Source organism: Carcharhinus amblyrhynchos, chromosome 17 (assembly GCF_965287045.1).
Source record: "Carcharhinus amblyrhynchos chromosome 17, sCarAmb.v2.hapA, whole genome shotgun sequence".
Taxonomy (NCBI): domain Eukaryota; kingdom Metazoa; phylum Chordata; class Chondrichthyes; order Carcharhiniformes; family Carcharhinidae; genus Carcharhinus; species Carcharhinus amblyrhynchos.
In genome coordinates, this window is record NC_137340.1 from 1192028 (window position 1) to 1218947 (window position 26920).

Below are 26920 nucleotides of genomic sequence, written 5' to 3' on the forward strand. Positions count from 1 at the left end.
TAAGAGATCCGTGGATAGGTTTATGGATGGAAAGGGATTGGTTTAGGTTAGAGGGTCATTGCTTTTTAACTGGTCGGCGCAACATCGTGGGCCGAAGGGCCTGTTCTGCGCTGTAATGTTCTATGTTCTATTAAGGGTAAGACTCTTAGCAGTGTAGAGGAGCAGAAGGACCTTGGAGTCCAGGTCCATAGGACTCTTAAATCGGCTTTGCAGGTGGAGGATGTGGTTAAGAAGGCGTATGGTGTTCTGGCCTTCATTAATCGAGGGATTGAGTTTAGGAGTTGGGAGGTAATGCTGCAACTTTATAAGACCCTTGTCAGACCCCACTTGGAGTACTGTGCGCAATTCTGGTCACCTCATTACAGGAAGGATGTGGAAGCTATTGAGAGGGTGCAGAGGAGATTTACAAGGATGTTGCCTGGATTGGGAGGCATGCCTTATGAGGATAGGTTGAGGGAGCTGGGACTCTTCTCCCTGGAGAGACGAAGGTTGAGAGGCGACCTGATAGAGGTTTATAAAATGTTGAGAGGAATAGATAGGATGGATTCTCGGAGGCTATTTCCCAGGGCTGAAATGGTCACTACGAGAGGACACAGGTTTAAGGTGCTGGGAAGCAGGTACAGAGGAGATGTTAGGGGTAAGTTTTTCACTCAGAGGGTGGTGAGTGAGTGGCATCAGCTGGCAGTGGTGGTGGTGGAGGCGAACTCGCTGGGGTCTTTTAAGAGACTTCTGGATGAGTACATGGGACTTAGTAAGATAGAGGGTTATAGGTAAGCCTAGTAGGTAGGGATATGTTTGGCGCAACTTGTGGGCCGAAGGGCCTGTTTGTACTGTAGTTTTTCTATGTTCTAACAACATTAGGCAGGATCTAGGGAGGGAAGATTAGGGAGGCTGTTTGAGGTAAATCAACATCTGACATATGGGAGTCTTTCAAATGTCAGCTGATTGGAATTCAGGACCTGCATGTACCAATGAGGATGAAGGATAAGTCTGGTAAGTATTGGGAACCTCGGATAACAAGGGACATTATGAGTCTTGTCAAAAAAAAGGAAGCATTTGTAAGGTCTAAAAGGCTGAGGACAGATGAAGCCCTTGAAGAGTATAAAGGATGTTAGAAGGGACTTGAGGAAGGAATTAGGAGTTAGGAGGGCTAGAAAGAGTTATGAAAAGTCCTGGGCAAACAGGATTAAGGAAAGTCCTGAGGCATTTTGTATGTATGTAAAGAGCAAGTGAGTAGCAAACTACAGTACAAACAGGCCCTTCGGCCCACAAGTTGCGCCAAACATATCCCTACCTACTAGGCTTACCTATAACCCTCTATCTTACTAAGTCCCATGTACTCATCCAGAAGTCTCTTAAAAGACCCTATTGAGTTCGCCGCCTCCACCACCACCGCCAGCCGATTCCACTCACCCACCACCCTCTGAGTGAAAAACTAGAAATGGTCAAGAGCTTCAAGTTTTTAGGTGTCCAGATCACCAACCTGTCCTGGTCCCCTCTATGCCGACACTATAGTTAAGAAAGCCCACCAGCACCTCTACTTTCTCAGAAGACTAAGGAAATTTGGCATGTCAGCTATGATTCTCACTAATCTTTACAGACGCCCCATAGAAAGATTCTTTCTGGTTGTATCACAGCTTGGTCTGGGCTCCTGCTCTGCCCAAGACCGCAAGAAACTACAAAAGGTCGTAAATGTAGCCCAGTCCATCACACAAACCAGCCTCCCATCCATTGACTCTGTCTACACTTCCCGCTGCCTCGGGAAAAGCAGTCGGTATAATCAAGGACCCCACACACTCTGGTTTTTTCTCTTCTACCTTCATCAGGAGAAAGATACAAAAGTCTGAGGTCACGAATCAACTGACTCAAGAAGGTAAAAATCAGGTTCAGAAGATTTGTCAGCTTTTAGTCCCAGTAATTTCTCCTGTAATTTTCTATATCAATATAAATTATATTAAGCTCATTATTGTCCTTCTATTACTGAATGTCCGATACCAACTTTCATTTTGTGTCAGAAAAGGGAGATTTTTTGGCCCTGGACGTGGGGGGCTCTGAATTCCGTGTGTTAAGGGTCAAAGTATCAGAAGATGGGCGACAAGTGGTCCAGACATTCAGCCAACTCTATCCGATGCCTGAGGAAGTGAAAAGCGGCACAAGCCAACAGGTAACTCCGTATATAACAGCTTGTATCTACAACTGACAGACTGGTAACTCACTCCGTTCATGACCATTTGTTCCTCCTGTCTTGCAGCTTTTCGATCACATTGTTGAATGCCTGGGAGATTTCATTACGAAACAGGAAATAAAGGATAAAAAGCTTCCTCTCGGCTTAACGTTTTCCTTTCCCTGCAAACAAAGCAAATTGGATGAGGTAACATAGAACAAAACATAGAATCATAGAACTCTACAGTGCAGAAAAAGGCCCTTCGGCCCATCGAGTCTGCACCGAACACAATCCCACCCAGGCCCTACCCCCATATCCCTACATATTATACCCACTAATCCCTCTAACCTACACATCCCTGGACACTAAGGGGCAATTTCTTAGCGTGGCCAATCCCCCTAACCCTCACATCTTTGGACTGTGGGAGGAAACCGGAGCATCCGGAGGAAACCCACGCAGACACGAGGAGAATGTGCAAACTCCACACAGACAGTGACCCGAGCTGGGAATCAAACCCAGGTCCCTGGAGCTGTGAAGCTAACCGCTGTGAAGCTAACCACTGTGCCAATAAGAGGTTTTCAGGGCTTGAGATGCGGAAGAGTTGTGAGTCTGTGGAATTCTCTCCCACAGAAAGCTGTTGGGGGCAGTTCATTAGAAATGTTCAAGAGGGAGCTGGACGTGGCCCTTGTGGCTAAAGGGTTGAAGGGGTATGGAGAGAAAGTGTGAATGGGATACCAAAAGTGCCTGATCATATTAAATGGTGGTGCAGGCTTGAAGGGCCAAATGGCCTACTCCTGCATCTATTTTCTATGTTTCTACGAAATGTAAATGTACTGCCTGTGCACTGGGCAAAAATAATAAGAACATAAGAAATAGGAGCAGGAGTAGGCCATCTAGCCCCTCGAGCCTGCCCCGCCATTCAATAAGATCATGGCTGATCTGTCGTGGCTCAGTTCCACATTCCCGCCCTCTCCCCATAACCCTTAATCCCCTCGTTTATCAAAAACCCATCAACCCGCATCTTAAAAATATTTAGCGAGGCAGCCCCCACCCCTTCAACGGGCAGAGAATTCCAGAGATTCACCACCCTTTGAATGAAGAAGTTCCTCCTCAACTCTGTTCTAAACCGCCCCCCCTTTATCTTGAGGCTGTGCCCCCTAGTCCTACTGTCCTTTCTGAGCAGGAAGAGTCTCTCCACCTCTATCCTATCCATCCCATTCATCATCTTATACGTCTCAATGAGATCTCCCCTCATTCTTCTAAACTCTAACGAGTACAAGCCCAGTTTATTCAGCCTCTCCTCATAGCTCAACCCCCTCAACTCCGGTATCAGCCTAGTAAACCTCCTCTGCACTCCCTCCAAGGCCAAAATATCTTTGCGTAAGTGCGGCGACCAAAACTGCACACAGTACTCCAGCTGCGGCCTCACCAATGCCCTATACAGCTGCAGCAAGACCTCCCTACTTTTATATTCAATCCCCCTCGCTATGAAGGCCAGCATCCCATTCGCCTTCCTGACCACCTGCTGCACCTGCAAGCTGGGTTTTTGCGACTCATGCACAAGGACCCCGAGGTCCCTCTGCACCGTCGCCTGCTGCAGTTTTTCGCCCCGTAAGTAATAGTCCTTCCTACCATTCTTCCTACCAAAGTGGACCACCTCACACTTGCCAACATTAAATTCCATTTGCCATTTCCTGGCCCATTCGCCCAGCCTATCTAGATCCTTCTGCAGACTCTCCACACCCTCCGCACAATTTGCCGTTCCCCCAATCTCCTCATAGCTAATGCCCCCCATACCAGGCAACATCCTGGTAAATCTTTTCTGTACCCTCTCCAAAGCCTCCACATCCTTCTGGTAGTGTGGTGATCAGAATTGAACACTATATTCCAAGTGCGGCCTAACTAAGATCCTAAAGCTGCAACATGACTTACAATTTTTAAACTCAGTACCCCGGCTGATGAAGGGCAAGCATGCCGCGTGCCTTCTTGACTTCCTTCTCCACCTGCATTGCCACTTTCAGTGATCTATGTACCTGTACACCCAGATCTCTCTACCTATCAATACTCCTAAGGGTTCTGCCATTTACTGTATATTTCTGTCTGTATTAGACCTTCCAAAATGCATTACCTCACATCTGTATAACATTTAAATAGTCACAGAATTATCAAAGTAAACAGTAACATTGCAAAATCCACAGGGTTTTTGAAGCAAACCTCGCCACCTACTTTAATGAGTGAAAATATTGCAAGCCAAATTACACACAGATGGAATCAAAATCAACAGATGGTAATTTTAATCAATTTCCCCAATATAATGCAATTCCAAAAAAAATTCAGAATATTAAGATTAATACTTTGCAGCATGCACTAGTAATCCAACATACAGTAAATGGGCTTTCAGAATCACAGAATTATTCTAGTGTGGAAGGAGACCATTTTGTCCATTATATTTACACTGGCTTTCCAAATGAGCGTCAGGATTTAGTATCATTCCCGACTGAACTAAAACCCCCTCCCCTCTATTCCCATCTCATTCATGTACTTGTCAAGACACCCCTTTCCCACACCCCTCCACAGTTCCCTCTCGAATGCCTTGAGTGAACCCACCTCCACTATACTTCCAGGCAGTGCATTCCAGACTCAAATCATCAACTGTATGAAAATGTTTTATCTCATCACGTTTGTTTCTTGAACCATTCTTGTGCACTCTCTCGAATGCATTCACATCTTTAAGTGGTGCCCAGAATTATGCAGTCCAAGTCATTACTGTACACCCCAAATAACAAGGGCTCGAGCACTGAGCCCTGCAGAACCTCACTGGAAGAAGTCTCACGATACCAGGTTAAAATCCAGCAGGTTTATTTGGTAGTAAATGCCACTAGCTTTCGGAACGCTGTTCCTTTGTCAGGTGGGTGGAGAGTTCTGATCACAAACAGGGCATATGAAGTCACACACAGTTTACAGAATACTGATTAGAATGCACGTCTTTACAGCTAATCTGTTATTCAAGTCTTAAAGGTGCAGACAATGTGAGTGGAGAAAGCATTAAGCACAGGTTAAAGAGATGTGTATTGTCACCAGACAGGACAGTTAGTGAGATGTTGCAAGTTCAGGCAAGTCATGGGGGTTATTGATGGTGTAACATGAACCTCATGTGTGCGGAACTTGGCTATCAGTTTGTACTCAGCGACTCTGCGCTGTCATATGTCATGAAGGCCGCCTTGGAGAACGTTTACCCAAAGATCAGAGGCCCATGTAACCTGGTGTTGTGAGACTTCTTCCTGTGTTTGCCCCAGTCCAACACCAACATCTCCCCATCATAACCCCACTGGAAACAGACTTCCAGTCACATAAACATCCCCCCACCGTCATCCTCTGCTTCCTGCCTCTCAGACAAGTTTAGATCCAATGAGCCACCTTGTCTTGGCTCCCAAAGGTTATACTATCTTGAACAGTCTACCAAGAGAAACCTTAGAAGCCTTACTGATGTTCCTATATACCACACCAAACACATTACCCTCATCAGCATTCCTGGTTACCGCCTCAAAAAAATTAACTAAATATGTCAAACACAACCTTCCTTTAATAAATCCATGCTGACTACCCCTAATTAATCAATGTCTATCCAAGTACAGATATATTCTGCTCCTCAGAATTCTTTCAAGTGACTTCCCCATCACTGGGGAATAATTCCCTAGTCTATTCCTACCTCCCCCTTTTAATAATGTGACAGTATTAGTAACCCTTCAGTTCTCTGGCACCTCATCTGTAAGAAGTCTCACAACACCAGGTTATGGTCCAACCAGTTTATTTGATAGTAATCCCACAAGCTTTCGGAAACGGTGTTCCTTCGTCAGGTGTGTGGAAGGTTAGGCCGGCATCCCTACATCATGACCTCATCTGTAACCAGTGAGGATTTTAAAAAATAATGCCAGTTCCCCTGCAATTTCCTCCCCTGCCTCCCTCAACAGCCTGGGATAGGTTTCATCCGAGGCTGTGGATTTATCCTCTTATAAGACTCTAAATCTACGGATACTTCCTTTGTCTCAATATAAATTTCCTCTAATATTTCACAATCCTCCACCCTGATGTCTATTCCTGCATTCTCTTTTTCCAAAATGAAGACTGACACAAAGTATTCATCGAGTTCTTTGCCCACATTTTCCCAGTCCACATGCGTTAACAGAATGGTGCCTGATTGACTACACATTTTCCCTAATTATTCTCTTGCTCTTTTTAGATTTTTAAAAACCCTTTGGGTTTTCCTTTATTCTACCTGCCAAAGATCTCTTAGTTTCCTCATTTCCTTTTGAAGTTAAAGATGTGTAGGTTAGCCATGTTAAATGTGTAGGGTTAAGAGTTTGGGCCAGGGCAGGAGGCCTGGTGAGATACTCTGTCAGAGAGTCAATGGACAGAATGGCTTCCTTCTGCACTGTAGGGTTCTGAGTCTATTCAGAGGAGCCTGCAATTTTATATTCCTCTAGAGACGCTGCCATATTGGGCCCTTAGTATCTGCCATAAACATCCTCATCCTGACCTTTATGTCCCCTCGATCCAAGGTTCTGTGGTCCTGGTCCCACCTTTTGTTTTTATAGGGATATATTTGCCCTGTGCTCTAACTATCTCCTCCTTGAGGCCTCCCAGTGCTCTGACAAGATTTATTTGCAAGTAACTGCTCCCAGTTCACTTGGGCTAAATGGAATCTTACCTGAGTAAAATTAGCCTTTCCTCAGTTAAGAACCTTTATATCTGGTCCATCTTTATCCTTTTCCATAACTATCTTAAATCAAACTGAATTATGGTCTTCATCTCTGGAATGCTTGCCTATTTTCCACCTGCTCAGACTCATCCCCAGGTGTTCGCACCAGAATCTCCCCCTCTCATTTTGGATGTTCTATGTATGGTTAAAAAAAAGCTCTCCTGAATGTAATTGAAGAATTTTGCTCCCTCCCTACTTCACACAGAGAACTATCCCACTAGTGTTTAGATAGTTAAAATCCCCTATTATTGCTGCTTTATAATGACTACATATTTTGGTGATGTAATCACATATTTGATCCTCTCTGTCTCTCTGACAGGAGGATTTATAGTTCACACCCAACAGTGTGTTTGCTCCTTTTGTGTTTTTACTTCTACCCCAATGGCCTCATTTGATGATCCTTCCAGGATATCGTTCCTCTTTAGTACAATAATGGAATCACTGATCAATATTCTGATTTCTCCCCTCACCCCCTTTCTATCCCCTCTTCTGTTTCATCTGAATACCCAAAACCAGGAATGTTGTTCTGCCGATCCTGCCCATCTTTCAGCCAAGTCACAGTCATTGCTATGAAATCCCACACACCTATCTGTACCCTCACTCCTATTTTATTCCTCAGACTCATTGTATTAAAACAGATTTCATTAACTCACTTCTTTCTTATCTAGCTTATGTTTCCTCTGCCTTTCAGGCTTGCCTGCTGGCTTTTAAACTTCTAATTCCATCTCAGCTTCTCTCTCCTCTGAGCTGCTTGTCAGGATCCCATCCCTCTGCCAATTTGGTTTCAATCTCTCCCAACAACGTGAGTAGATCTCCCTCTGAGATTGTTGATTGCGTTTCTGTTCAGGTGCAACCTATCCAGTTTGTACAGATCACATCTCCCCCAGAAACAGCCCCAATGCCCCAGGAATATAAAGACCTCCCTCCTGCACCATCTCTTCAGTAACACATTCATCTGCCCTCCCCTCCTATTCCTATACTCACGGCACCGGGAGTCACCTGGAGAGTAGTATCTTTGAGGTGCTGCTTTTCAATTTCCAACCTAACTTTGTAAAGTCTGCTTGGACCTCATCACTCTTTGTGCCTGTGACCTGTGAACCACAGCCTCTGACTGGTTACTCTCTCCTTTAGATTGCCTCGCAGCCGCTCTGTGACACCCTTGACCCTGGCACCAGGGAGGCAACACAGTATCCTGGAGTCACATCCATGGCTGCAGAAAGACTTGCCTGCACTCCGCACTATCGAACCCCCTACCACTACTTCTAAGGATGCACTCGGGCGATTCCCTTACAAGCTGCCTGGTCTGCTTCCTCATGTGGCCATCAGATGTCTTTGTGAATAGGAAGGGTTACCACTCAAGTAGCAAAGGATTTATTACCAACAATAAGTATTTATTTATATCAAAGCCTCAGAGAGGACCCTCCCCGACCTGGGATACGTACCTATTGGTTCAGCTTTTTGCCTTGACTCCCCATAGAGTCCAGCCTGATCACATGGTCCTCAGGGAATGCTCCTTAAAGAAGCCACGCCACCATACATCTGCCCCAACCCCCAAACTCCTGAAATCACCTAATGGTGAAAGAAAAAGAACATTGTTAACATAGGCAAGCAAATTACAGAATCATAGAATGCCCACAGTGTAGAAGAGGCCATTCAGCCTATTGAGTCTGCACTGACCACAATCCCAAAGAACAAAATCAGCCCGGGAAACAGGCCCTTCGGCCCAACGAGCCCACGCCGCCATCTCAACACCACCAGTGCCCCTCTCCACCCATGACCCCTTTCTAATGTTTTATGGCCATCCAGATTGAGGGAAACTGATTTAGGGACAATTTATTCCTGCCAATCAGCCTAACAGCACATCTTTGGGGTGTGGGAGGAAACCGGAGCACCCGGAGAAAACCCACGCAAGCACGGGGAGAATGCGCAAACTCCCACAGACACCGGCCCAAATCCATGTGTCTGCACAGCAATCAGTGATAGTCACTGAGCTGTCGTCTTGCCCAGTATCTGGTCCAGTTTAGGCACACGCTAACGACATGAAGCACTAGGCCAATCTCGAACAACCAAGAGCAGCCCCAGTACGACCCATCGCCTGTATGCCCCTCGTTGGACACGAGGTGGACCGACTTAAAACCTGTGAACGAAAAGAGAAAAAACATTATTATCATACTATACCCATTTACATTACCAGGGACACCCCAATGCTAATGACCCTTATTTAAAACAATCTCCTATATCCACCCATCTCCAACTCAGTCATGTGCCTGTCTAAGTTACTCTTAAATGACTCTAGCGTGTTTGCCTCCACCACCTTACTTGGCAGAGCATTCCATACCCCCACTACCCTCTGTGTGAAAAACCTCCCTTTAATATCTGTGTTGTACCTCTCCCCCCTCACCTTAAGTCCATGGCCCCTTGTCCTACGTGTCTCTATCATAGGAAATAGCTTACCCCTGTTTACTCTATCTATACCCTTCATAATCTTATATACCTCTTTTAGATCCCCCCTCAGTCGCCGTCTTTCAAGGGAAAAGAGCCTCAATTTCTTCAATCTTTCCTCATACCCCAGTCCTTCCATACTAGGCAACATCCTGGTAAACCTCCTCTGCACTCTCTCCAGAGTCTCCACGACCTTCCAGTAGTAAGGCGACCAGAACTGGATGCAGTACTCCAAATGCGGCCGAACCAACGTTCTATACAACTGCAACATTAGACTCCAGCTCTTATATTCTATACCCCTTCCTATAAAGGCTAACATACCATAGGCTTTCTTCACCACACTCTCCACTTGCACTGCCACCTTCAAAGACTTGTGCACTTGCACCCCCAGGTCTCGCTGTGACTCTATACTCCTTACGGGCTTACCCTTTATCATAACCCCACATATTTACCCTGACACTAAGGGGCAATTTAGCGTGGCCAATCAGCCTAACCAGCATATCTTTGGAGTGTGGGAGGAAACTCACGCAGACACCCAAGGCTGGAACTGTCCCCGGGTCCCTGGCATGGTGAAGCAGCAGTGCTAACCACTGTGCTACCCAAGAAGACATCAGGAATATCACAGGTAAACTCATCAGAAGTTTATTCCCTTGCAGCAGCCTGTGTAGCAGCCATTGTACTGTCAAGCTCGCATGAAATTGTATCTTTTTGCTATTCTGGGGCAGAAATGGACAATGTGATTGTTTCTAGTCCCACACATCCTGCATACCCAACAGGGGAAAATTCAGGATCTCTTTTAAGAATGGTTCTTGTTAGAAGGGGAGGGCTGCTGGAAAGTGGAACGCTTTCCACTTCCTGAGCTCAGTGTCAGGATTGGGTTGATAGGGTTCAGCTACTGGAAAGGGGCTTGGACAGAGTGGATAAAGAGCAGCCATTCCCCTGAGTTGAAAGGTCAGTCATGAGGGGACATAAATTTGAGCTGAGGGGCAGGAGGTTGAGGGGGATGTGAGGAAAAACCTTTTTACCCAGAGGGTAGTGAATGCACACTCTGGGAAGGTGGTAGAGGTGGGTTGCCTCACACCCTTTAAAATACCTGGATGAGCACTTGGCACATCATAACATTCAAGATATGGGCCAAGTGTTGTTAAATGGGAGGTCAGGTGTTTCACACATGTTGGTGCAGACTCGATGGGCTGAATGGCCTCTTCACTTTGATTTTAGGCACCAGCTCCATCGGCAGTGGGCAGGCAAGGTTTCAAATTGTTGATTCTACCTCAGTGCATCAATCTGTCACTCCCCACACATTTCAATATTCCTACCCCAAGTCAGGGCAATTATAAGCCTGAGGAACTTTGATCGTATTGTTTCTGTGGCCATTTAGTGGGCATCCCATACAACTGCTGTCCCACTATCAGCACCCTGGGGTTACCATTGACCACAAACTCAACTGGACTCGCCATATAAACACAGTGGCTACAACAGCAGGTCAGAGGCTAGGGATCTGGTGGCAAGTGACTCCTTTCCTGACTCTCCAAAGCCTGTCCACCATCTACAAGACACAAGTCAGGAATGTGATGGAATATTCCCCACTTGTCTGGATGAGTGCAGGTCCAACACTCGAAGTTGAGCACTATCCGGACAAAGCAGCCCTGCTTGGTTGCCACCCCTTCAATCCCTTCAGAACTGACAAAAAATGACAGCGGGTGTGCAGTCTAGATGTGTTGTAGCAATTCACCAAGGCACCTTCCAAATCCTCAACTTCTACCTTCTAGAAGGACAAGGGCAGCAGATACATGGGAACACCATCACTTGGGGGTTTCCCTCCAAGTCACTCACCATCCTGACTTGGAAATATATCACCATTCCTTCACTGTTGCTAGGTCAAAATCGTGAAACTCCCTTCCGAACTGCACTGTGGATGTACCTACACCACATGGACTGCAGCAGTTCAAGAAAACGGCTCAACATCATCTTCTCAAGGGCAACTAAGGATGGACAATAAATGCCGGCCAATCAGTAGTGCCACATCTGTAAATGAACGAAACAGAATGAAATAGACTCCCATCTCCCAGTGATATATGGTGTTGTCCTCAGTGCCATTCAGTTCCTGCATTGCAAATAGAGTTTGTGTTCTCCTAAACTACAGGCTCGTGAGGATATCTGACCCTTTACAGCCACTTGTGTACAGAGTTTCTTGAGCAATAAGAGATCCATGGTGTTTCACAGCGTTATTAAATAATGTGTTCGGTCTAACTTTGAAATATTCAGCACTGATACAGAGATGAGCTCCATCAGAGAACAGCCATGTTTCACTGAGCAAACTCACGGAAAGACAGAGTTATCTGAGTCTGCAGTCATAGAATCATAGAACCCCACAGTGCAGAAAGAGGCCCTTCAGCCCATCGAGGCTGCGCCGAACACCATCCCACCCAGGCCCTATCCCCATATCCCTACATATTATACCCGCTAATCCCTCTAACCTACACATCCCTGGACACTAAAGGGCAATTTTAGCATGGTCAATCAACCTAACCTGCACATCTTTGGATTGTGGGAGGAAACCGGAGTACCTGGAGGAAACCCACACAGACACGAGGAGAATGTGCAAACTCCACACAGACAGTGACCTGAGCTGGGAATCAAACCCAGGACCCTGGAGCTGTGAAGCAGCAGTGCTAACCACTGTGGTACCGTGCCGCCCGCAGTGCACTCACTGACTCCAAACACAGCACAGGGTGGCCAGTTTTCAAAGTGAACTGTCCAGCATTTTAGGAAAATAATTTTGCTGAAGGAGGAGAGGGGCCACTGGTCAGACAGAATGAGAGAGTGAATATTTTGTGTTCTATCTCTGATATCCAATTATCTTCCAATTCAGGGTATTCTCATTTCATGGACAAAAGGATTCTCAGTTAAAGGAGTCCAAGGAGAAGATGTTGTCTCTTTGTTACGCAAAGCACTTGCAAAACGAGAGGTCAGTTTAATCTGATTTAAACCTCTTTCTGAAATCTAACTGCTGATGAGCAATGTGAGCTGGCTTCAGAAAGCAGTTACAGGAGATCAGTTCCTGAGTAAGTTTTGACTTTCTTGAGAAACTGATTTTTATCTTTGGGGAGGTCAGAGAGAGGAAAAATTTGAAGAAAAAACTCAGCGAACATTCTGCCTGTAGAGAGGAGACCTTGTTTAAACACCCATCTATCCCCACCCAACCCCCCCCCCAACACTGCCCCCCGAATCCCCCCCCCACACCACTGCCCAACCGCCCCCCGAACCCCCCCTCACCGCCCCCCGAACCCCCCCTCACCGCCCCCCCGAACCCCCCCCTCACCGCCGCCCGAACCCCCCCCTCACCGCCGCCCGAACCCCCCCCACCGCCCCCCCGAACCCCCCCCCTCACCGCCGCCCGAACCCCCCCTCACCGCCGCCTGAACCCCCCCTCACCGCCTCCCGAATCCCCCCTCACCGCCCCCCGAACCCCCCCCCTCACCGCCCCCCGAACCCCCCCCCCTCACCGCCCCCCGAACCCCCCCCCTCACCGCCCCCCGACTTTCCTCCCTGTCAACTCCTTGCTCTCCCCGCCGGCCCCTGGCCCTGCCCGCCAATCCCTCGCTTCTTCCCTTTCACCCCTTGCTCTCGCTTCTTCGCCCCCACCCTCCCCACAGGACCCCCTTGCCCTCCCCCGCCCGCCGTCACCTGCCTGACCCTACCCTCCTCTTGCCCGCTCCCACCGTCCCTCATCTGCCCCCTCCGTCCCTCGCCCACACTCTCCCTCCCTTTCCTGCTCCCTGCCCTCCCTCGCCCCGTCCCCCCTTGCCGTCTGGCCCTCCCCCTCCCGCCCCCTCCCTCACTTGATCCCTCGCTCCCCCTGCCCCCTCCCTCGCCTGCCCCCCCGCCCCCTCCCTCGCCTGCCCCCCCGCCCCTCCCTCGTACGTCCCCCCATCCCCTCCCTCGTTTATCCATCCGCCCCCTCCCTCGCCCACTGTCTCCCTTGCCCACTCCGCCCCCTGCCTCCCTGATCCCCTCCCTCACCTGCCCCATTCCCTTCTTCACCCACCCCCAGCCCACACCGCCCCCATTGCACACACCCCAACCCCCAGCCTCCTTGTGTGCACCCCCCCCCCGCCCTGACTTCATTCAACCCCCAGTTTGAATAAGACAGTGTAGAGGGAGCTTTACTCTGTATCTAACCCCGTGCTGTACCTGTCCTGGGAGTGTTTGATGAGGGGACAGTGTAGAGGGAGCTTTACTCTGTATCTAACCCCGTGCTGTACCTGTCCTGGGAGTGTTTGATGGGGGGACAGTGTAGAGGGAGCTTTACTCTGTATCTAACCCCGTGCTGTACCTGTCCTGGGAGTGTTTGATGGGGGGACAGTGTAGAGGGAGCTTTACTCTGTATCTAACCCCGTGCTGTACCTGTCCTGGGAGTGTTTGATAGGGGGACAGTGTAGAGGGAGCTTTACTCTGTATCTAACCCCATGCTGTACCTGTCCTGGGAGTGTTTGATGGGGGACAGTGTAGAGGGAGCTTTACTCTGTATCTAACCCCGTGCTGTACCTGTCCTGGGAGTGTTTGATGGGGGGACAGTGTAGAGGGAGCTTTACTCTGTATCTAACCCCGTGCTGTACCTGTCCTGGGAGTGTTTGATGGGGGGACAGTGTAGAGGGAGCTTTACTCTGTATCTAACCCCGTGCTGTACCTGTCCTGGGAGTGTTTGATGGGGGGACAGTGTAGAGGGAGCTTTACTCTGTATCTAACCCCGTGCTGTACCTGTCCTGGGAGTGTTTGATGGGGGGACAGTGTAGAGGGAGCTTTACTCTGTATCTAACCCCGTGCTGTACCTGTCCTGGGAGTGTTTGATAGGGGGACAGTGTAGAGGGAGCTTTACTCTGTATCTAACCCCATGCTGTACCTGTCCTGGGAGTGTTTGATGGGGGACAGTGTAGAGGGAGCTTTACTCTGTATCTAACCCCGTGCTGTACCTGTCCTGGGAGTGTTTGAAGGGGACAGCGTAGAGGGAGCTTTACTCTGTATCTAACCCCATGCTGTACCTGTCCTGGGAGTGTTTGATGGGGGACAGTGTAGAGGGAGCTTTACTCTGTATCTAACCCCATGCTGTACCTGTCCTGGGAGTGTTTGATGGGGGACAGTGTAGAGGGAGCTTTACTCTGTATCTAACCCTGTGCTGTACCTGTCCTGGGAGTGTTTGATGGGGGGGACAGTGTAGAGGGAGCTTTACTCTATATCTAACCCTGTGCTGTACCTGTCCTGGGAGTGTTTGATGGGGGGGACAGTGTAGAGGGAGCTTTACTCTGTATCTAACCCCGTGCTGTACCTGTCCTGGGAGTGTTTGTCCTATTGAGAGGATATGTCACTTAATGTCCCATTTGGTGGAATTAATATAAAGCTAATATCCAAAAGCTGCTGCTTTTTCTACTCTTTTATTAGGACTTTGAAGTGGATGTGTTGGCGTTAGTGAATGATACAGTTGGAACAATGATGACAGGTGGATTTGATGACCCGTACTGTGAAGTTGGTGTTGTTATTGGTAAGTATTTGAAAAATTTACTTTCTTGCATGAAATTGAGGTCTGGAATAAGCGCATGTGCCTTCCACTAGGTACAGGTACGAATGCTTGTTACATGGAGGAGCTGCGGCACATCAGTGCTGTTGAGGGCGATGAAGGAAGGATGTGCATCAACACTGAATGGGGCTCATTCGGTGACAATGGCTCTTTGGATGACATCAGGACTGTTTATGATAAAGAAGTAGACGCTGGCTCCATCAACCCAGGGAAGCAGCTGTAAGTTGATATCTTCATTACACATTGCTGATCTCTGATATTAGTCTTCTGACCTTGTCATGACCTCTCCTAAGGGTTCCAGATTTAATCTCTGTTCTACATTGATCTTCAGTGAATGAGTAGAATCATAGAACCACAGAAAATTACAGCTCAGAAACAGGCCTTTTGGCCCTTCTTGTCTGTGCCGAACCATTTTTCTGCCTAGCCCCACTGACCTGCAGTTGGACCATATCCCTCCACTCCCCTCTCATCCATGAACCTGTCCAAGTTTTTCTTAAATGTTAAAAGTGACCCTGCATTTACCACTTTATCCGGCAGCTCATTCCACACTCCCACCACTCTCTGTGTGAAGAAGCCCCCTCCTAATATTCCCTTTAAACTTTTCTCCTTTCACCCTTAACCCACGCCCTCTGGTTTTTTTCTCCCCTAGCCTCAGTGGAAAAAGCCTGCTTGCATTCACTCTATCTATACCCATCAAAATCTTATACACCTCTATCAAATCTCCCCTCATTCTTCTACGCTCCAGGGAATAAAGTCCTAACCTATTCAATCTCTCTGTAACTCAGCTTTTCAAGTCCCAGCAACGTCCTTGTGAACCTTCTCTGCACTCTTTCAACCTTATTTACATCCTTCCTGTGACTAGGTGACCAAAACTGTACACAATACTCTAAATTCAGCCTCACCAATGCCTTATATAACCTTACCATAACATTCCAACTTTTATACTCGATACTCCGATTTATAAAGGCCAATGTACCAAAAGCACTCTTTACGACCCTATCCACCTGTGACGTCACTTTAAGGGAATTCTGTACCTGTATTCCCAGATCCCTCTGTTCAACTGCACTCTTCAGAGTCCTACCATTTACCCTGTACGTTCTACTTTGGTTTGTCCTTCCAAAGTGCAATACCTCACACTTGTCTGCGTTAAATTCCATTTGCCATTTTTCAGCCCATTTTTCTAGTTGGTCCAAATCCCTCTGCAAGCTTTCAAAACCTTCCTCACTGTCCACTACACCTCCAATCTTTGTATCATCAGCAAATTTGTTGATCCAGTTTACCACATTATCATCCAGATCATTGATATAGATGTCAAACAACAATGGACCCAACACCGATCCCTGCGGCACACCAGTAGTCACAGGCCTCCACTCAGAGAAGCAATCCTCCACAACCACTCTCTGGCTTCTTGCATTGAGCCACTGTATAATCCAATTTACTACCTCCCCATGTATGCCTCGCGAGTGAACCTTCCTAACTAACCTCCCACGAGGGACCTTGTCAAAGGCCTTGCTGAAATCCAGGTAGACAACATCCACTTCCTTCCCTTCATCCACTTTCCTGGTGACCTCCTCAAAAATCTCTAATAGATTGGTCAAACATGACCTACCACACACAAAGCCATGTTGACTCTCCCTGTAAGTCCCTGTCTATCCAAATATTTGTAGATCCTATTCCTTATCACACCTTCCAATAACTTGCCCACCACCGACATCAAACTTACTGGCCTATAATTTCCCGGATTTCTTTTGGAGCCTTTTTTAAACAACTGAACAGCATGAGCCATCGTCCAATCATCCGGCACCTCCCCCGTGAATACTGACATTTTAAATATGTCTGCCAGGGCCCCTGCAAGTTCAGTGTGTGCTGGAAGGGTCCTTGGAGCAGTACGTAACTAGCCTGACTAGAGAGGGGGCGATACTGGATTTAGTTCTGGGCAATGAGCCTGGTCAGGTGGTTGAGGTTGCAGTAGGTGAACATGTGGCTAATAGTGACTACAACTCTGTCTACTTTAGGATACTAATGGAAAAGGATGAGTGCCGTCCGAAGGGGAGGGTGCTAAACTGGGGGAAGGCGAGCTATAGCCGGATTAGGCAGGAGCTGAAGGACACTGATTGGGAGGGGTTGTTAGCGGGTAAGTCCACGGTTGGCAAGTGGGAGGCTTTCAAGGGAAAACTGAAAATGTTGCAGGAAAGACGTGCCGGTAAAGAGGAAGGATGGGAAAGGCAGGATTAGAGAGCCGTGGATTACAGGGGATATTGAGGACTTGGTCAGGAAGAAGAGAGAGGCATATGTTAGGTCTAAGCAACTGGGAACAGAGAGAGCACTGGAGGAATATAGAGAGAGCAGGAGGGAGCTCAAAAGGGGAGTTAGAAGGGTGAAAAGGGGGCATGAAATTGCTTTGGCTGATAGGATTAAGGAAAATCCAAAGGCGTTTTACTCTTACATTAGGAACAAGAGGGTGGTTAGAGGGAAAATAAGTCCTCTTAGGGACAGAGGAGGGGAACTGTGCTTAGAGTCTGAGGGAATGGGGGAGATCCTGAATGAATACTTTGCGTCGGTATTCACAAAGGAGAGGGGCTTGGTGTGTTGGACGGAGCTGTAGATCAGTTGAAGGAAATATCCATTACGAGGGAGGAAGTGTTAGGGTTTTTAGGTAGCATAAAAACTGATAAATCTCCGGGGCCTGATGGTATTTATCCCAGGCTGCTTAGGGAGGTGAAAGATGAAATTGCTGGGCCTCTGACGCAAATCTTTGTCTCTTCTTTGGACACAGGTGAGGTCCCAGAGGACTGGAGGTTAGCTAATGTGGTACCGCTGTTTAAAAAGGGCAGTAGGGATAACCCTGGTAATTATAGGCCAGTGAGTTTGACATCGGTGGTAGGAAAATTGTTGGAAAAAATTCTTAGGGATAGGATGTATAAGCATTTGGAGCGTTGCGATCTGATTAGGGATACGCAGCATGGCTTTGTTCAGGGGAGGTCTTGCCTTACAAATCTGATAGAATTTTTCGAGGAGGTGACAAAAACGGTTGACGATGGACGAGCCGTTGATGTCGTCTATATGGATTTCAGTAAGGCGTTTGACAAAGTCCCTCACGGTAGGCTGGTAGAAAAGGTTAAGGCACATGGGATACAGGGACAGATATCTAGATGGATTGAAAACTGGCTAGGCAACAGGAGACAGAGAGTAGTAGTGGAAGGGTCCTTTTCTAGCTGGAGGTCTGTCACCACTGGTGTGCCGCAGGGCTCAGTACTGGGACCTCTTCTCTTCGTAATATATATAAGTGACTTGGAAGAGGGCGTACGTGGTGTGATCAGCAAGTTTGCAGATGACACCAAGATGGCAGGATTGGCGGATAGTGAGGAGGATTGTTAGGCGACACAGCAGGATATAGATAGGCTGGTATATTGGGCAGATAGATGGCAGATGGAATTTAATCCTGACAAATGCGAGGTGATGCATTTTGGAAGGAATAATGCAGGGAGGAGTTACATGATAAAAGGTAGACACAATTAAGAGTATAGAAATGCAGTGGGACCTCGGAGTGCAAGTGCACAAGTCTCTGAAGGTGGCAACCCAGGTGGAGAAGGTTGCGAAGAAAGCTTACGGAATGCTAACCTTTATAGGAAGGGGTATAGAGTATAAGAGCTGGCGTCTAATGCTACAGTTGTACAGAACGTTGGTTAGACCGCATTTGGAGTACTGCGTCCAGTTCTGGTCACCTTACTACTGGAAGGACGTGGAGACTCTGGAGAGAGTGCAGAGGAGGTTTACCAGGATGCTGCCTGGTATGGAAGGACTGGGTTATGAGGAAAGATTGGGTAAACTGGGGCTCTTTTCCTTAGAAAGATGGAGATTAAGGGGGGATCTGATAGAGGTGTATAAAATAATGAAGGGTATAGATAGAGTCAACAGTGGCAGGCTTTTCCCTAGATTGGAGACAAATATCACGAGGGGTCACGAGCTAAGGGTGAGGGGGCAGAAGTATAATTTGGATGCTAGAGGGAGGTTTTTCACACAGAGGGTCGTGGGGGTATGGAATACACTGCCAAGTAAGGTGGTGGAGGCAGGCACGCTGGACTTGTTTAAGGTTTACTTAGATAGACACATGAGTGAAACAGGGATGGAAGGTTATAGGAGACGGTTTTAAAAAGGGTCAGAGCCTCGGGACGATACTGGAAATATAATGCTGCATGTTGATGTTTTGTCTCTTTTACTCCACAGTTGTGTCGGTCCACCTTGTTGTCTAATGAGGGGCATACACACGGTGGGTCGTGCGTGGGCTGCTCTTGGATGTTTCGAGAGTGGCCTAGTACTTTGTGTTGTTGTGTGTGCTTAAAACTGGACCAGCAGATGGGCACCACAACAGCTCAGTGACTATCACATGGGAGGTTAGTTAGGAAGGTTCAGTCGCTAGGTATACATGGAGAGGGAGTAAATCAGATTAGACATTGGCTTCATCCATTGAGCCAGACAGTGTTTGTGGAGGATTGCTTCTCTGAGTGGAGGCCTGTGACTAGTGGAGTGCCGCAGGGATCGGTGTTGGGTCCATTGTTGTTTGACATCTATATCAATGATCTGGATGATAATGTGGTAAATTGGATCAGCAAATTTGCTGATGATACAAAGATTGGAGGTGTAATGGACAGTGAGGAAGGTTTTCAAAGCTCAGATAGGGATTTGGACCAACTAGAAAATGGCAGATGGCGTTTAATGCAGACAAGTGTAAAGTATTGCACTTTGGAAGGACAAACCAAGGTGGAACAGACAAGGTAAATGGTAGGACACTGAAGAGTGCAGTAGAACAGCGGGATTTGGGAATACAAATACATAATTCCCTAAAAATGACATCACAGGTGGATAGGGTTGTAAAGAGTGCTTTTGGTACATTGGCCTTTATAAATTGGAGTATCGAGTATAAAAGTTGGAGTGTTATGGTAAGGTTGTATAAGGCATTGGTGAGGCTGAATTTAGAGTATTGTGTACAGTTTTGGTCACCTGTTACAGGAAGGATGTAAATAAGGTTGAAAGAGTGCGGAGAAGGTTCACAAGGATGTTGCCGGGACTTGAGAAGCTGAGTTACAGAGAGAGATTGAATAGGTTAGGACTTTATTCCCTGGAGCGTAGAAGAATGAGGGGAGATTTGATAGAGGTGTATAAGATTTTGATGGGTGTAGATAGAGTGAATGCAAGCAGGCTTTTCCCACTGAGGCTAGAGGAGAAAAAAACCAGAGGGCATGGGTTAAGGGTGAAAGGGGAAAAGTTTAAAGGGAATATTAGGCGGGGGGGGAGGCTTCTTCACGCAGAGAGTGGTGGGAGTGTGGAATGAGCTGCCGGATAAAGTGGTAAATGCGGGGTCACTTTTAACATTTAAGAAAAATTTGGACAGGTTCATGGATGAGAGGGGAGTGGAGGGATATGGTCCAAGTGCAGGTCAGTGGGACTAGGCAAAAAAAAATGGTTCAGCACAGACAAGAAGGGCCAAAAGGCCTGTTTCTGTGCTGTAATTTTCTATGGTTCTAAACTATTTCATAGGCCTTCATAACCACCTTATTGACCTGTCTTATCTTCATTAACTCCAAAGTGTCTCACTATACTTTTCAGTAGCCTCCTATTTATTAGGTTATTCTTTACCTTGTTTGACCTCTCCAAATGCATTACCTCACACTTCTCTGGGTTGAATTTAATTTGCTACTTTTCATTCTCTCCTTATTGTCAGCTATGTTTCATCACAAAGAATTCTTCAAAACACAGCTAATGAAAATACTCAAAACTTACTCCAACTTATAATCAAAGAAAGGGTTTAATGAAGGGACATCATTACTCCAAACATAACCTAACCCTGAGCTCCCCCCAACTCTACATAGTTCCTTATTTATAGTGAATCAGCTGGTCAGCTGACTATTACATCTCTCTGTGATTGGTTCCATGGTTTATTGGGTCAGCTGACCCTTACATCCTGTTCCCATTGGTCACATTACATCCAATTCAAAGTTGTCACCGGTTACATTCTAACAAGCTATATGGCGAATTTTAGTATCATCTGCAAATGCCTCAATCAGGTTGCCTACATTCACTCTCAAATCATCAAAAACTGTCACAAAAAGCTGGGGAATTAGTACTGAGTAAAGTGGAACCCCACTGCAAACATCCAGTCTGCTCTGTGGGACCTTGTCAAAAGCCTTGCCAAAATCCAAGTAGATCACATCAACTGTATTATCCTCATCAATCCTCATTCCCCCCTCAAATAATCAACTCAAGTTAATCAGACACTATTGTCCCTCAGCAAATCCAAACTGACTATATACTTGATTAATCTATGCCTAAGTGACAGTTTAGCCAGTCTCTCAGACTTGATTCTAATAATTTGTCCATGACTGGGGATCGACTGACGGGCCTGACATTATTTGGTCTATTCCTCATTCCATTTTTAAACCAAGGTACACAATGTTAGCAATGCTCCAATCCTCTAACACCAGAGCCACATGCAGTGAAGACTGGAAAATGATAGCCCTTCACCAATTCCTCCCTGACTTCTTTTAATAGCCTGGAATTCAATTCACTTTTGTATCTCTCCCCTCTCACCTTAAATCTATGCCCTCTAGTTTTAGACTCCCCTACCTTTGGAAAAAGATATTGTCTATGTAGCTGATCTACACCCCTCATCATTTTACAGAACTCAACAAGATCACCCCCAAGTCTCCTATACTTCAGCGAAAAATGTCCCAGTCTATCCAGCCTCTCCTTATAATTCAAACTATTAAGTCCTGGTAGTGTCTGAGTAAATTTTTTATGCATTCTTTTTAGTTTAACAATTTCCTTTCTATAATAGGGTGACCAGACCTGTACACAGTATTCCAAGTCTGGCCTAATCAATGTCTTATACAACTTCAATAAGACATCCCAACTCCCGAGTCCAATGTTCTGACCACTTTGAAGTGGATAAATTGGTGATTTCTCCACTTCAAAGGTGCTAATCCCATTGATACTTCCTCTCTCCCTGTGTTTCCCATGATTGAACAACTAACACTCAAACCCTTGGTTTATGTAGAAAGAAACAAAGATATGGTTGGTCCACTGGCATCCTTTGGTCCAGTGGGACCCATTGCTCCACTGGTACCCAGTGACCTCTGTGCCAGAAAGAATGAGGAACATAAATGAAGAGACGAAAGTGCTGAATGTGCTTACTGAGTGATGATGTGGAGATGCCAGCGTTGGACTGGGGTAAACACAGTAAGAAGTCTCACAACACCAGGTTAGAGTCCAACAGGTTTATCTGATAGTAAACCCACAAGCTTTTGGAAATGGTGTTCCTTCGTCAGGTGAGTGTAAGGTTCTATTTATTACTATCAAATAAACTGGTTGGACTTTAACCCGGTGTTGTGAGAATTCTCGCTTCTTGAGTGACAACACCTAACGCTGCATTTCCTTGTGATCTTGCAGGTTTGAGAAAATGATTTCTGGTCTGTATCTGGGAGAACTTGTGAGGATTATCATGGTGAACATAATTCGAAACGGCATGTTATTCAAAGGGAAGCTTTCACCCAAACTTCTCACCAAAGGATCCATTGCAACCGCTGACGTTATCGCTTTGGAGAAGTAAGAGCAACAGAGTAACTGTGACAGAACAGTATTCAAAATAGCACCTTACAGAAAGCTGCTGTGAGGCAGGTGGGGGACGGGGTAGGAGGGCGAGAAGATGAGGGGAGGAAGGAAGGTGGGAGGGTGGGGTGGTGAGGGAGGGTGCAGGAGGTGGGATGGTGAGGTGGGGTGGGGGGACAGGGTTGTGAGGGGAATGGGGTGGGGAGGAGGGGTGGTGAGGTGGGGTGATGAGTGTATGGTGGGGTGGGGGGCGGGGTGGTGAGGAGGTTGCGGTGGGGTGGGGGGGCGGGGTGGTGAGGTGGTGGGAGGGTGGGGTGATGAGCGTATGGTGGGGTGGGGGGCGGGGTGGTGAGGAGGTTGGGGTGGGGTGGGGGGCGGGGTGGTGAGGAGGTTGGGGTGGGGTGGGGGGGCGGGGTGGTGGGAGGGTGGGGTGATGAGCGTATGGTGGGGTGGGGGGCGGGGTGGTGAGGAGGTTGGGGTGGGGTGGGGGGCGGGGTGGTGAGGAGGTTGGGGTGGGGTGGGGGGGCGGGGTGGTGAGGTGGTGGGAGGGTGGGGTGATGAGCGTATGGTGGGGTGGGGGGCGGGGTGGTGAGGAGGTTGGGGTGGGGTGGGGGGCGGGGTGGTGAGGAGGTTGGGGTGGGGTGGGGGGGCGGGGTGGTGAGGTGGTGGGAGGGTGGGGTGATGAGCGTATGGTGGGGTGGGGGGCGGGGTGGTGAGGAGGTTGGGGTGGGGTGGGGGGGCGGGGTGGTGAGGTGGTGGGAGGGTGGGGTGATGAGCGTATGGTGGGGTGGGGGGCGGGGTGGTGAGGAGGTTGGGGTGGGGTGGTGAGGGGTGGGGCAGCAAGGGGGCTGGATGTTGAGGGGGGGATAGTGAGAGGGTAGGGCGAGAAATAGTCATCTGAAGCTTCTTTGTCAGAATCACTGTTCATTTGAAGTAGCTTTTTTCAGATCACGAGTCAGTTGATGAAGCAATTTTGATAAGACCCCAATTTCTGTGAAACTCCTTTATAAAGATCAGCATTCAGTTGAAGATAGAACATAAATAGAACATAGAACATTACAGCGCAGAACAGGCCCTTCGGCCCACGATGTTGCGCCGACCAGTCAAAAAGCAATGACCCTCTAACCTAAACCAAACCCTTTCCATCCATAAACCTATCCACGGATCTCTTAAACGCCCCCAAACTAGGCGCATTTACAACTGCAGCAGGCAGGGCATTCCAATCCCTCACCACCCTCTGGGTAAAGAACCTACCCCTGACATCCGTCCTATAACTACCCCCCCTTAATTTAAAGCCATGCCCCCTCGTGCTAGCTTTCTCCATCCGAGGAATTATCCTTTGGAATTATCACTAAAATCCCACATTTTAATCATCTGAAGCTCTTCTGATAGGATCACTATTCATTTCATAGAGTCATAGAGTTTACAGCATGGAAACAGGCCCTTCGGCCCAACTTGTCCATGTCATCCTTTTTTAAAATCAGTAAGCAAGTTGCCAATTGCCCATTTGGCCCACGTCCCTCTATACCCATCTTTTTAAAAGCCTCCGGCAGCTTGTTCCAAACACTCTACTGTGTGAAAAAAATTGCCCGTCTGGATCCTTTTGTATCGCTCCCTGCTCACCTTAAACCTATGCCCTTTAGTTTTAGACTCCTCTACTTTTGGGAAAAGATATTGACTATGTAGCTGATCTCTGCCCCTCATTATTTTATAGACCTCTTTAAGATCACCCCTAATCTTCTACGCTCCAGGGAAAAAAGTAGCAGTCTATCCAGCGTCTCCTTATAACTCAATCCATCAAGTCCTGATAGCATCCTAGTAAATCTTTTCTGCACTCTTTCTAGTTTAATAATATCCTTTCTAGAATAAGGTGACCAGACCTGTAAATAGTAACCCAAGTGTGGCCTTATCAATGCCTTATTGCAATCTCAACAAGATTCTCAACTCCTGTGTTCAATGTTCTGACCGATGAAACCAAGTATGCCAAATGCCTTCTTCACCACTCTGTCCACCTGTGACTCCACTTTCAAGGAGCTATGAACATGTACCCCTCGATCTCTTTGTTCTATAACTCCCCCAACGCCCTACCATTAACTGAGTAAGTCCTGCCCTGGTTCAATCTACCAAAATGCATCACCTCACATTTGTCTAAATTAAACTCCATCTGCCATTCATTATCCACTGGCCTAATTGAGCAAGATCCCGTTGCAATCCTAGGTAACCTTCTTCACTGTCCACTACATCACCAATCTTTGTGTCATCTGCAAACTTACTAACGATGTCTCCTAAATTCTCATCCAAATCATTAATATAAATGGCAAATAATGCTGGACCCAGCACTGATCCCTGAGGCACACCACTGGTCACAGGCCTCTGGTTTGAAAAACAAGTCTCTACGACCATCCTCTGGCTTCTGTCATCAAGCCAATTTTGTATCCAGTTAACTACCTCACCCTGGATCCCACCTTATACAACAACCTACCATGCGATACCTTTGTCAAAGGCCTTGCTAAAATCCAGGTGGATAATGTCAACAGCACTCATCTCCTTTCCCCCTTCAAAAAAATCAATCACATTTATGAGACATAATTTTCCACTCACAAGTCTGTTCCTAATCAGTCCTTGCCTCTCTAAATGCCTGTAGATCCTCTCTCAGGATTCCTTCTAACAACTTATACCCTCTAATACCCAATAATGGAGCTTTGAAGTTATACCCCTAGGATTACATTTCATCTAAAGCTCCTTTGTCAGGATCACCATTCATCTGACCTTCATTGTCAACATTGCTATTTGTTTAGAGGTCTGTTATTTATATCACTATTCCTCAAATTTCATTGTCAGGGTGACTATTAATCAGCAGCTCTTTGGTGGGATAGCGATTCACTTGTAGCTTGTTTGTTAGGACCATAATTAATTTGAAACTAAAACAGAAAATGCTGGAAAATCTCAGCAGGTCTGACAGCATCAGTGGAGAGAGAATAGAGCCAACGTTTTGAGTCTGGATGACCTTTCCTCAGAGCTCTGTTAGACTCACAGTTCAACTGAGGATCCTCTGTTAAGATGGCCATTTGTTTAATTGTTCCTGTTGGGGTCACTACTCCTCTGAGGCCCTTTCCATTTGAAGTTCCATTGTTATTATCGCAGCTTTTTAAGATCACTAATCCTCTGAAGCCCCTTTATTAAAAGGTTCTTATTCATCTCCTTTTTAAAGATCACTATTCATTTGAACCTAGTTTGGTAGGATCACTACACCTTTGAAATTCCTGTTAGGATTACAATTCGTTTGAAGTTGTTTTATCAAGATCACGATTTATTTGAAGCTGTTTCTTTAAGATCACAGTTCTTTCCAAGTCCCTGTGCCTGAATAAATATTCCACTGAAGCTCCTTTGTCAGGATCACCGTACATCTGAAACTTGTTTATTAATATCACGATTCATTTGTTATTAGCAGTATTCTCTAATGAATGTTAGTGAACCAGCCGGGATTTTACAACAAATCAACAATGGTTTCATGGCATCGTTGCACTTTTAATTCCAGATTTTTACTGAGTTTAAATTTCAACATCTGCTGTGGTGGGATTTGAACCAGGGTCCGAACGTTACCCTGGGTCTCTGGATTATTAGTCTGGTGACAATACCATTATGCCATTGCCCCCCCAATATCCTCACCAGATCCATCAAGATGGTTCCCTGGGACCTTCTCAGCCTTACTGTGGTCTTTGAAGATTCCACAACACCTGCTTCTGGCCACCAGATACTTCCCAAACCCCTGCTACAAACTGCACCTAGAACCTAGCAACGTTACAGTGCAGAAAGAGGCCATTCAGCCCATTATGTCTGTGTTAGCACAAAAAAAACTAGCCACTCATTTTAATCCCATTTTCCATCACCTGGTTCCAGCTCTTTAGGTGCAGATCCAGATATCTTTTAATTGACTATCAGCCTCAACAGCAAACTCCAAATGCTCATCCTCTGGGTGAAAAAGTTTTTCCTCATGCCCCCTTGAATCCTTCTGTTAATCACCTTAAAGTTATGCCCCTGGTAACAGACCTCTCCACCAGGGGAAACCCTGTCTAGGCTCCTCATAATTTTATACACCTCAGTTACAACTTCAGCTAACGTTCTGCTATTTCCTCCCTGACTTCCTTCAACAGCCTGTGACACAATCCATCCAGCCCTGGTGATTTATCCATCTCCAAGAATACAGTCCTTCCAGTACGTCCTCTCTCATAATACCTACTGTACCTCATATTTCACACTCCCCCCTTTAACTACAATATCTGAATGATCCCTTTCCTGACAAAGCTCCTGCCCACTGACCCCCAGACCACTGCTCCTGCCCACTGACCCCCAGACCGCTGCTCCTGCCCAC

At 46.9% G+C, this 26920-nt stretch overlaps 1 protein-coding gene across 1 annotated transcript in view; it reads left to right on the forward strand.

The window, feature by feature from the left end:
- LOC145354558 (hexokinase HKDC1-like) overlaps window positions 1-26920 on the forward strand; it is a 158411-nt gene that overhangs the window by 11379 nt on the left and 120112 nt on the right. The window contains exons 3-8 of the mRNA XM_080206022.1: window positions 2016-2164; window positions 2252-2371; window positions 12241-12336; window positions 14808-14907; window positions 14979-15162; window positions 22390-22545. Coding sequence (XP_080062148.1) covers window positions 2016-2164; window positions 2252-2371; window positions 12241-12336; window positions 14808-14907; window positions 14979-15162; window positions 22390-22545 — 805 coding nt within the window. The remainder of the gene's footprint in view (window positions 1-2015; window positions 2165-2251; window positions 2372-12240; window positions 12337-14807; window positions 14908-14978; window positions 15163-22389; window positions 22546-26920) is intronic.